Here is a 12,671-nt window from a genome sequence, read left to right on the forward strand (position 1 = left end):
CTGCTCAATGTATGCAATGCTATACAAAAACATTTAAGAGACAGTCCTTACTCGGTAGAGCTTACAATGTAATTGACAAACTTACAGGGCAAAAGAGACTTGGGGAATTTTATTTATTAAGACAATGGTTAAAAATTAATAAGGATGTAAGAGGATAATCAAGGGGTTAAGATTAAAAGGTGGGTTTTTAGGTGGGATTTAAATAAAGCAAGAGAAGGAGCATGACGCACCAGTTCAGGAAGTCTATTTCAAGCACATGGTGCAGCCAGATGGAAAGCATGGAATTGGCAGTAGAGGAGAAGGGCACAGACAGGAGTGACTTGCCTGATGAGCGGTGTGCACGAGGAGGGATGTAGAGAGTAGCGATGTGCATTCGTTTATCACGAATTAGGCGCAGGCCCATCCATTGCTCCTTCCATGTGACAGGGGCCGACCAATGGCACCGGCAGCCACTGTCACATGGTAAGGGCAAAGGGCCGCCGGTGCCATTTTGATTCCTGGCAGGCCCGACGGCCCGAGAGGGAGACATCGGTCGTGGGACCCCGCTGGACCACCAGGGCTTTTAGTAAGTACTGGGGAGGGATCGGGATGGTGGGGGGTTGTAATAAAGTAAATCTGAAGGGTTGGGGTGGGTTTTTTTCGATTCGTTTTTTCTGATCCGTTTCGCTGAAAAAAGATCCACGGGAAAACCAATTTTTCCCATGAAGTGCCTGAACTGAAACCCAATCCAGAAAAACAAAGCTCATCTCTAGTAGAGAGAGATAAGAGGAGAGGCAGAGAGGAGCTGTTGAGTGAAAACTTGCAGATGAGTAAGAGGACTCTGAATTGTATTTGGGAGCAGATAGGGAGCCATTCACGCAGGTAATAGCACCGTTTTACCTGGGTGAATGGCTTTTAATATTGCCCTCACAGTGCTAATTTGTCAGCAGGTGCCCAGGGAAAACTAACAAGGGGAAAAAAAACCCTAAAAAACTCACCTTATTGCCTTGGGAGTTGAAATATAATCTGGTAACCCTTGCATTGCCAGCTTGGCGCAGGCATATCAGTTGCTGTGGACGATTCCATTCAAACATACGGACGCTGCCATCCTGGGCTCCTGTGATATCTGTAACAAATGAGAGAGGCATGCAATACGGCATTAAGACTACAAGTTTCCAGTGACATTGGCATATTGTATTATGATAGCACCATCGGGTTTTGCCAAAAATCAAACATCGAGCTCTTTTCACTTCCTCACTGAATGACCAGAGGTAAAGTTCTATCCAGTTTTAGCGACAGATATTAGATGAGAAATTGACATGCTGTAGGTCTACACATGCCTTGTACAGATTGTCCCACAAGTTGATTAGGGGTGTAACTGCCATTTTGGTTTAGGGCAAAATTCACTATTAAATAATACAGTGGCAGTATCCCAGCCTCACAAGTTGAGATTAGTAGCAGTGGTTAAGGCAAGAAACTTGTTATATAAATCTTTTTTGTTTTATGTGGAACATCTGTGCTTTTGCAGAGTGCCCAAAATCCCTTACATTATCACTTACTTTAAGTGAGCAGTTTCAGAAATATCTGATTTTAGCTCTTAGAGGACTATCATAAAATCAGTAAGTGGGGTGGGTGGGATTCAAAGTGGCAAACATTAGCAATGCTAATCCAATAATGCTGGACCCACAGGCAATCAACTGTGTCTCTCTGTTTGGATTTTCATCCTGTATTCTGGATCTGTCATTTACCTATGCTTTCAGAGGTGAATTTTCAAAGGCCGGCATGCATCAAAATTGGGAGATAAGCACCCGCCTTATTTCAAAAGTGTGTCTCCCGCTGCAAGCATCTCTCACTCGGAATCAGAAAGGGGTGGGGTCAAGAGATGTGCCCACAATTAGCTATATGCCTGAGCGCGCACCCAGGCCTAGTGCTGCATAACTTTACTTCTGCTACGGAGGAGGTGTATGTTTTAGAAATGAAAAAGCCAGCTATTCCTAAGGGGTTTAAAGGCTCTGGAGTAACTGGGAGGGACTGCAGGCTATGAAACCATGGGGGTTTGGAGGACCTAGCTCTACACTGGGTGAGCTGGTGGATGAACTGGTGAAATTGGTCCTGGCATGGAGGCGCGCCGGTTATAAAATTCCCTGACATACACAGTTGATACTCTATATACGGGGTTGGGCTCCCCTACATGCAAAATTAGACGCACACCTACACACGCCTAGGCGATTTTATAACATGCACGCGTATATTATAAAATTGCCGTGTCCCTGGGTGCGTGCACAAGCACATGTGTCAATGTGCGCCCGCTCGCCTCTTTTGAAAGTTACCATCTTATTTTGTAAATGGCATTGGGATTCCAGGGGAAGGTGATAAATCTAATGATCATAATACTAACAAAAGCATGAAGGTCGCTCCCTCTATTCTTTGTCTTTCATTTCCCCCTATATTTACTGTTTCTTCACTCTTCCACATCTCCTCTCTATTTCCCTCTTCCTGGTTCTGCAGACACTTTCTTCTTCTCAAGCAGAACGCTCTGTTCTCTCCACCCTCTATGCCTTGCTTTCTCTATTCTGTTATGTGTTGTAATTATATTTTGCCTTCTTCAAAGAACAGGACCCATAGTGTTTTACAATACGATAAGAACATAAGAACATAAGAAAATGCCATACTGGGTCAGACCAAGGGTCCATCAAGCCCAGCATCCTGTTTCCAACAGTGGCCAATCCAGGCCATAAGAACCTGGCAAGTACCCAAAAACTAAGTCTATTCCATGTAACCATTGCTAATGGCAGTGGCTATTCTCTAAGTGAACTTAATAGCAGGTAATGGACTTCTCCTCCAAGAACTTATCCAATCCTTTTTTAAACACAGCTATACTAACTGCACTAACCACATCCCCTGGCAACAAATTCCAGAGTTTAATTGTGCGTTGAGTAAAAAAGAACTTTCTCCGATTAGTTTTAAATGTGCCCCATGCTAACTTCATGGAGTGCCCCCTAGTCTTTCTACTATCCGAAAGAGTAAATAACCGATTCACATCTACCCGTTCTAGACCTCTGATGATTTTAAACACCTCTATCATATCCCCCCTCAGCAAAAATACAACGAATATGTAAATCTTTCAAGAGAAACCCGGTTTCCACTCTCACTCTCACTGGGGAAAAAATATTTTATCTCCCTTGCAGTTTAAATACCACAAATCAATGTCTCTGCCCCCAAAACTCCAAATAAAACACTCTCCTGATTGAAAATCATAATATAAAATTTACATCAACCATAAAATCAATCAATTCACTCTTGTGAGACAAAAACTACACAGTAACCCCATCTGCTGCTTAACAGCAAAGCTCCCAGGCTTCTGATTGCTCCCTCTCTTTTGCCTAAAACAAAGCAGAAGGCACTTAAACAGGTGAAATATTCTGCATGCAAATTAGCAGAAAGTGGAAATCTTAGGGAGATTTTAAGAGCATTTCTACTAAAATCTCTTTCAAATGTTGAGTATTTCCTGAGAAGCATTTGTGTCAGAGTAACCCGTATTCTTTCTTCCCACAAACAAAGTGGCAAAAAAAGCTGGCAGAGATGGGACATTCACCCGATCAGATTTTCAGCCTATTATTTCGGGCTTCTCGGATTCTTTGTGGACCCAGGGAGGAAATCCACTGAAGTTGACGCACTAGATGGACATTACACACTCTGGGGCAGATTTTCAAAGGGGTACGCACGTAAGATACGCGCGTACCCCCCCGAAAACCTGCCCCAAGTTCCCCCTGCACGCGCCAAACCTATGTTGAATAGGCTCGGCGGCGCGCGCGAGCCCCAGGACGCACGTAAGTCCCGGGGCTTTCCTGGGGGGGGCGTGTCAGGGGCGTGTCGCGGCGGCACGTCATCCGGTGGCAGGGCCGCGGGCGTGGTTCCAGCCTGGGGGCGTTTCGGGGGTGTGGCCGAGCCCTCCGAAACTGCTCCTAGGCCGGGGAATCACGCGCCGGCAGCCGGTGTGCGCAAGTTAGGCCTGCCTTGGGCAGGCATAACTTTTGAAATAAAGGTAGGGGGGGGGGGAATTATTTAGGGCTGGGGGGTGGCGGAGGGAACGGAGGCAGGCTGCGTGGCTCGGCCCGCGCAGGCTGCCGATTTTGGGCAGCCTTGCGCGCGCCAACCCCGGATTTTAATGGATACGCGTATCTGTGACGAGCTGCGTTCAAGGGCTATGCTCCCTCTCCTCCATCAGATCAGGTCTTTGCAGTGAACTGCTGAGGGGGGGGGGGGGCGCGTAACTCTCAAAAGGCAATCAATAACTGTATTCAGTTACCCCGGTATGAAAGCATCACTCGAAACTTCTTTGCTGATCCTTATTTCGATGCCAGATCGGATGACGTTCTCACAAATTGATTGCTCCGGGATGCGCCCGTGCTAAGTGAGGCAGGGGCCTCTACAGACCGCAGGGGTAGGGGTAGGCCCTGCATCCTTGGGAACACCCACCCCCTCGCAGTCAACTCAAAAGGAAGGCGCTACTTACAGTACTGATGAACCGGGTGTGAAGCCATTCTCTTTACGTTGTTCAGATTTCTTTTTATAAGCTTTAATGGACCAAAAGGAAAAAAAAGAAAATACATGTCACATTTTCAAAAAGACTTAACACGTTCAAGCAAGTCTAGCAGTGTAAAAATATTTTTTCATTTTGTTCATATTATTAATTTGACAGCAACATGCTAACTAAGAAAGATTTAAAAGATCGAGGCAATTAAACTGCTGATTTAAGGAAGAATTCTGAGCATTAACTGGTGGTTAAGACAAAATTATTAAATACTCTTTGGGCAATATTACTGCTTAGTTTTTTCCTAAATATCCCCTACATAGCTGCTCACACCACCAAATTTAGGGAAATCTGGGCACTGCCGTGCTAAACCTTTATGGGCATCCCAGGGAAGAAAAGACAGTACAATAAAGAACGAAATCCCTATATGTTGTGTGCTGGCTGCTCTCTTCTTTCCCTACCCCCGAGGTGCAACGGAAAATCAGGAATCTTTGCTATAGAGGGGAAAAGAAGGTTGCAAATTGCATTGCTAACAATTTGATGCAATCCAATATGAAGTCAGGTTTTTGAAAAATATTTAACAAAAATCATAAAAATAAAAACCTAGGGGGCAATTTTTAAAACATAGCACAGGACCTGCAAACTAAATTTTGAAAGGAAACATTGCAGTATTTGAAATGTTAGGGAAGTGTAAGCATTCTGTACCCGTGTGATCTGCATCTGGAAAGTACATGTGTGACAGTGCATGCTGGGATCTTGGCCTACACTAAGGGGTAGATTTTAAAAGAAGCGCGATCAGCCTACTTTTGCTTGCGCATCAGACTCAAGCAAAAGTACGCTGGATTTTAGTGGATACGCGCGGAGCCGCGCGTATCCACTAAAATCCTGGATCGGCGCGCGCAAGGCTATCGATTTTGTATAGCCTGTGCGCGCCGAGCCGCACTGCCTCCCCCCATTCCCTCCAAGGCCGCTCCGAAATCGGAGCGGCCTCGGAGGGAACTTTCCTTTGCCCTCCCCTCACCTTACCCTCCCTTCCCCTACCTAACCCACCCACCCGGCCCTGTCTACACCCCCCCCTTACCTTTGTCGGGGGATTTACGCCTCCCGGAGGGAGACGTAAATCCCCGTGCGCCAGCAGGCCTGCTGCGCGCCGGGCCGCGACCTGGGGGCGGGTACGGAGGGCGCGGCCACGCCCCCGGGCCGTAGCCACGCCCCCGTACCCGCCCCCAAAACGCTGCCGACACGCCCCCGGAACGCCGCGACGACCGGGCCCGCCCCCCGACACGCCCCCCTCCGAGAACCCCGGGACTTACGCGAGTCCCGGGGCTCTGCGCGCGCCGGGAGGCCTATGTAAAATAGGCTTCCCGGCGCGCAGGGCCCTGCTCGCGTAAATCCGCCCGGTTTTGGGCGGATTTACGCGAGCAGGGCTCTGAAAATCCGCCCCTAAGTGCCTAACGTATGTGTGACTGGCCACGTAATTCCCTAATGCTGCCCAGAATGTTATAAATATTCTAAGGCAGAGTTTCCCAAACCTGTCCTGCAGGACCCTCAGCCAGTCAGGTTTTCAGGATATTCACAATGAATATACAGGAGATAAGATTTGATCGCTATGGTGAAAGTGCATGCAAATTTATCTCATGCATATTCAGTGTGACTGGCTGGGGTGGCGGGGGGGGGGGGGGGGTTGTCTTCCAGGCAACTTTGGGACCCACTGTTTTAAGGGATACCCTGGTTCTAAATGCCATGCTCTTCTCTATCCCCCCCCCCCAAAAAAAAAAAAGACACAGTAAGCTTAAAAAGAGGTTTCATGTGAAAACAATTTTTCTAGAAATTTTTTAAGACAACATTTTTTTCTGGAAAAGATTAATGCTGGATTTTTGCTAAGAAGATATTGACAAGGCAGTTTGTACCTCTGTTAAAATTTCATGTCCTCTAACTCATCCTGCTCTGATAGCAGAATAAGGGTTCCAGTGCCTGGGGCTATTTTCTGACTGTTCTGATTCCTTTTAAAATTGATACAATGGAGGCGACTTTGTGGCGCAAGCTACAGCCATATACAGTGTGGCATGGGGAAGTCGTGTTTGGATTTTCTGTCCACTGGGGCTGACTGGACCTAGGGTGCACCATGAAGGGACTTAATGGGGAGACAAGACATCTCAGTCTATGGTGGCAGCCCCTGATGCTCAAAGAACAGCACCAACCGTATTCCTCAGTGGAGATGCACCTGCAACCAACAAGAGCTCCCCAGGACCACCTGGGCAGGTTGTGTTGGTGAGGCAGTCAAGGATGGAGGCTGAAGAAGAGGATAATTTATAAAGCCCAGGCTTACTTTTTTATGCCACTATGTTTAGCCACTGGCTGAGTGCCTGGAAATGCTTGGTTTTACTGTTTTAGAGTTACTATGTTTTGATCTGCCATAGGAATTTACTTTGTGCTGTCCATGCACGAAGACAGGTGTGTGTTGCAAGAGAACAGCAGCAAGGAAGATCATCAGGAAACAGATGTTTACCTCAGCAGATTCAATCTGGGATGCCACCACACAAGGTTTAGGAAAGAGATAGGCTGATGAACTCAGAGCACGGATTGGTACTGAATGACACTGCAAAATCTAGAGCTTCCAAAAACCACAGGCAGCTGGGCAGCACCAAAGACAGCTGCACTAAATGAGTTATAGCACTGATTTCTAACCCTCGTATCCAACTGCTACAATTCCCAATTAAAAGTACTGTCGTGCAAGGGGTTAGGCCCATTCTGCCATCTGGTGGCCACTGATGCCAGCTTTGCATCAGGGAAAATAATAATCTACTTACTATACTGTAGTTTCAAACAATGGATTGAGCAAAATATCAGGTTAGGCCACTTAGATACAAAGCAATAAAGACCAACAAGCAACTAAGAGGCAATTTTTATTCTCATTTAACTTAATAGATTTGTGTCTCACTTTCAAGAGTTATATTCCTGACCTGATGAAAAAAGTCAAACTCTTAAGAACTTTTCACAAAGGTATTGTGTTGGCCAAATTCAAAAGGTATCACCTACAACTTTTCCTGCACAACACATTCAAACGCATAAACCAATCTAATAGAATGTAAGTGGTGCAGATTTCATACCACACCAGCTCCAGTGCTGGTCTGCCCGCTGCCCAGCCAAGGCGTGGAGGAGGAGGGCTGCGTCTGAGCAACTGCAAAGGGTGCCGCACTGGGCTGATACAGAGTCGATGTCGAACCACGATAGTCATCCTCCGAACTGTAAAAGGTATTAATGCGCAGGCTTTAACACAACTCGGTCTTATTTTCATTTCCTGCAAGCTGTATATATTTTCTGAAGTTTCATTTCAATTAAAAAAAATATAAACACAGAAATAAAAATGGTACAAATGTTATTTAAAAAGCCACCTTGCACGCTGGTGCTCGGGTATCTGTGAATGTTTCTGCTTCTATTATTTATTTTTAAAAATGTACATACCACTTAGACTAGATTGAAAGTGGTTCACAAAATTACAAAACATAAAAAATATCTCAAACAAAACAGTACAATAAAACAATGACTACATTCAGAGACAGATCGAAGGGATTGGTATAAGGGGTCATTGGTAATCAGAGAGAATATAAAAATGTACTGAACATGAAAACAAACCTTTTAGATTCCCTGTCATATTCTTCTCCTATCCATATGTACGGCTGGGCAGCCAGCAGACAAGAAATATCCAGCTCTTGTACATCATGCGTAGAAGCCAGAACTATTTCATTGCAGTTTGCCTGTGCAAAAGACCAATGCACCTTTGAATAACAGCCTCAAAATCAACATTATACTTGCCTAAAGCAATGTTTGAGTAAGGTTTCTTTACCTTATTAACCGCAAATGCCATTATCATATCAGACTCCTTGTGAATGATCTTTGCTTTTCCTCCGGGATAGCCAAGATCTGCTTCAACCTGCAAAACAAAAACCACTGGATTTAATCACCAAAATAGCTGCACAGCCATGAAAGTTAAAGCAGCATGCAAAAAAAAGTTCAGTGGGTACAGCATTTGTTAGATAATTAACGCTCACAGGGCCAGAGACATAATCTTTTTAAAGAAAGGAACGTAATGTAAAAAGCAGAGCTTAGTATGTAATCAAAATGTCAGATTGTTGTTTTTCTTCTTATCATAATTACAGGATACCTGAAGTTAGACACTACTTATTAACATTGTGTATTTGCTATGCAGTGCAGAGTGAGGGACAACATGACAAACAGTGCACTAAAGTTTTTCATTGTGTGCTGTCGGTGTATTAAGCCAAAAGTGAAGTTCCAGTGCATTTAGCCCCCGGAAAATAGATTAAATTACTGTATGAATGCCTTGAAAATAATGCTCTATTAGTCTTGCTATTCTTACATCAACAATAGAATCCTGGTGCACAGTCACACAATTTTAAAAATCACATTCAACTGGGTCAGAATATACATTGCGTGATACAATATATCGCAAGCAAGTCCTCAGGGGACCACCCAGCCAATCTGGAGTTCGGTATAACTACAATGACTATGCATGAGCTGTATTTGCATACAAAGCACATGCAAATCTCTCTCATGGAGAGTTACTGTGGATATACTGTAAACCAGGGTGAGCAGGTGGTCCCCGAGGACCTAGTTCACAATTGTGCATGGACTCCGTTAGCGTTAATACACAAATGTAAGACCCACAGAACTTTGTAGAGTGTGCTATAGTCAAGGGTTTGGGAAAGGGATACTACCTTGCTTTTGGAATCTTCTGCTACGCAGTTTTGTCTGACCTGCTCCACACGATCTTCTACAGACTACATAACATCACACATAACCACAAACACAAAAACATGCACAAAGAAACAAAACATAACAATAAAAAGAATGAAACATTCCAAAACTAGACCAAAAAGGCCACCCTATCTGAATATGATAACATCCTGGTTACAGTGGCATATGAACCAACAGATGGAGACCCAGATGAATACAAATTATAATTCTGCAATGATACCCCACACCATTTAAGAAATAATACATGGAAGCTCTTTTAGAGTTACAATGATGTCATTTTTGCTATTTATTTTCTTAGTTATGCACCTTGAATGCTTTCTGTGAGATTTTAAATTTCACCGAGTCAATGTAGCTACTTAAAAGTGCAGCCAAAAATTTCAAGGGCCTTATTTATGCCTCTTACAGACTAATAAAACTGCTCAGACTTTTCTGAAACAGCCTGAGGGGGACATTAGGGAGCAAACCATATATAAAAGTTTATAGCCAAATTTAAAAAATTCTGTGGCAGGACTGCAGTACAAATTATGTGAGTTTATAATATCTATTTGATATAAAGGATCTACCTGGAAGCAAATTACTTCTTTTATTAATTAGGTATTGAAAACCACGAGGTCCATACTCAAAGAGCCAGTGAGCAGGTACGTTATCTGGATAACCTAAACATAGAACATCAGCTCAAAAAAAAGAGGAAATGACTATACTTCATAAAAGGAGAAAGGTCCTCTACTGAAACAATTATATCTTTTAAATGTGATCATGGACATACTGAAAATAGATAGGATCATCATACTAGGCACTACCGGTGAATAAGCTTTCGTTTGCCTTTATGTTTAATCATAGGTCAGACCAAAATGATATCCAGATCAACCATTTTTTAAATTTTTCTTTCAATTAGAAATAGCAATTAGCTAGCTTGAGATAATGAGAAACCCCAGCATGGGTCTGTGTTTCGAAGCGCTGGATCTGCGTCCGGGGGCGGGGAGAGGGTGTCATTTAATGCATGATGAACTTGTCTCTTATTGCACAAAAACCTCTTTCAGATATCAAGGTGAGCAGACTCATGTTGGCATTCTTAGATGCCAATTTTTAGGAAAAATCTGAGCATCCCCACACCCATGTTAAAGCTATAGCTCTCTCTTCACTGTTTCTAGGTGTTTTATGATTACGAGAGCACGTCATTATGCCATACCCGTAATCAGAGTGACCAGCTTTCTGAAATTACTGGCAGACATCATTGAGGGACCCTATTCAGGTTGAACTTCAAAGGAAGGCTGTGCATTAGCCTTTTTCGCTCACTCAGCGGGTTACCTCAAGGGTTTAACTTGTGTGTGTTATTATGTTAACTTGCATGTGAAACTGTTAAAATGTGGGACCCCACAACACTTGTAAGAATCTGTTGTAGCCCGAGTGGGTTCACCTGACCACTGAAGCTACCTCGGCTGGTAGCTTTCTTGCTAGAAAGACGTTGGAAACTGTATCATTCCCAGTTCCTTATGGAGATTGCATTTGTCCTGATGGAGGCTCCTGGTGCAGCTAAATCCACACTACTACATGCATTTTCATTATTGCCATATTGCGAGCAATACAGAAAAATGATTGCGATAAAACCCAGTGCAACTTCAAAGTGTGCGTTTCATGCCGAAATCCTTATGCTGCATGTCAGCTCCTTTTTGTGGGTTTTATTATGGCACCAGCACTCTGGTAATTTTACTGTGCATTTTCATTAAAGCATTCTAACTGCACTGTGATCTCTTCCTTTTTTATTGTGTTTAAGTTACCGTTATCTGCCATATAACAAGTTGACGTGTGTAGGAAGGCGGAGTGCTATTTAAAAAAAAAAAAAAAAAAAAAAGGGCAATTTACTATGGCCTTTACAGAAAGACTTATTTGAATATGATTTACAGCACTTTGCTCTGATTTGTAAAGATTTGCCTACTGAACACAACACAAAAATTACACATGCTACTTAGCAAAAAGAAAATACATAAAGTTCAAAATCAGACTGAAAATAAAACACACATGAATGAAAGAAGAGCTATCTAAAGACCAAGCAGGCAATAAAAAAAAAAGCAAACTTTTTTTTTTTAAATCACAACCAACACCCAGACCTGCAGTCACTTCCATGTGAAGTTCTTCTGCACTTGTTTACCTCACTCTGTTTTCTTTTCTTTGTGAATATATATTTAATGAATGTCTCTTGCAGAAGCTCTTGTTTCACAAGGAAATGCCAAAGCCTTCGAACGGGAAAGGCTGAATAATCCTTTGATCTGAGAGAGAGGAAGAAAAGTTATCTATTTTATATTTTGAGGATGGGAAAACTCAGAGGAGGCAATAATTAAGAATCAAATAATGCAGTTCATGCTCCTTGGGCTTGTCTGGATCTGGAAAGAGGAAATAGGAAAACTGGCTCTTACCTGCTAATTTTCGTTCCTGTAACACCACAGATCAGTCCAGACCAGTGGGTTGTGCATTCCTACCAGCAGATGGAGTCCGATAACAAAAACTTTGGGCACTGCTACATAACCGAGAGTGCCACCTGCAGTCCCTCAGTATTGGCCTGTACCCAAACCCAAACAACTAACCTTACTAAATTGAAGGGCAAAGAGGGTTGGAACCCAAAACGTAGCAGCCAACCTCTCACCTGTAACAGAAAAAACAAAAAGGCCACTAGACCACCTCAGAACCTGAGCTTTCAAGAGCATCTGCGATAGAACCAAATTATTTCTGCCATGAAAATATCATTTCTCAAAGTAGTCTTTTGGAATCTGAAATGGGTGTGGGCCTCTGGACTGATCTGTGGTATTACAGGAACAGAAATTAGCAGGTAAGAACCAATTTTCCTTTCCTGAACATACCCAGATCAGTGGGATGTACCCAAGCCACACTATACTGGGCGGGAACCTGAAAGACCCGCGTGCAGAACGCCCTCATCGAAGGACAATTCATCGTGTGCCCTAACATCCAAACGATAATGCTTGGTGAAAGTGTGAAGGGAGGACCAAACCACCTCTCTGCAGATTTCCTGTGGCGACAGAAGCTGACACGCAGTCCAGGAGGTAGCCTGGGCCCTAGTGGAATGAGCTCGCAAACCCAGGGACACCTGACGCCCTCGGGCAACATAGGCCGAAGAGATAGCCTCCTTAATCCAGCGGGAAATCGTAACCTTAGAAGCCTTGTCACCCTTCTTAGGACCCCCGAACAAGACAAACAGATGGTCTGACCGCCGGAAGTCATTGGTAACCTCCAAATAGAGCAAAAGAGCGCGACGCACATCCAAAAGATGAAGCTCCTTCTCCTGAGGGGAATCCCTGGACCACTGCGGAAATCCTGGCAGATCCACTGCCTGATTGACATGAAAGGCAGACACCACCTTGGGAACGAA

At 44.0% G+C, this 12,671-nt stretch overlaps 1 protein-coding gene across 2 annotated transcripts in view; it reads right to left on the bottom strand.

Moving 5' to 3' along the window:
• DMXL2 (Dmx like 2) overlaps positions 1-12,671 on the bottom strand; it is a 199,409-nt gene that overhangs the window by 15,125 nt on the left and 171,613 nt on the right. For both annotated transcript variants that reach the window (XM_029575476.1, XM_029575477.1), the window contains 7 exons: positions 11,439-11,556; positions 9,250-9,312; positions 8,361-8,447; positions 8,150-8,271; positions 7,624-7,759; positions 4,496-4,556; positions 978-1,105 (listed from right to left, as the gene is read on the bottom strand). In XM_029575476.1, coding sequence (XP_029431336.1) covers positions 978-1,105; positions 4,496-4,556; positions 7,624-7,759; positions 8,150-8,271; positions 8,361-8,447; positions 9,250-9,312; positions 11,439-11,556 — 715 coding nt within the window. The remainder of the gene's footprint in view (positions 1-977; positions 1,106-4,495; positions 4,557-7,623; positions 7,760-8,149; positions 8,272-8,360; positions 8,448-9,249; positions 9,313-11,438; positions 11,557-12,671) is intronic.

This window comes from Rhinatrema bivittatum, chromosome 13, assembly GCF_901001135.1.
Source record: "Rhinatrema bivittatum chromosome 13, aRhiBiv1.1, whole genome shotgun sequence".
NCBI lineage: Eukaryota > Metazoa > Chordata > Amphibia > Gymnophiona > Rhinatrematidae > Rhinatrema > Rhinatrema bivittatum.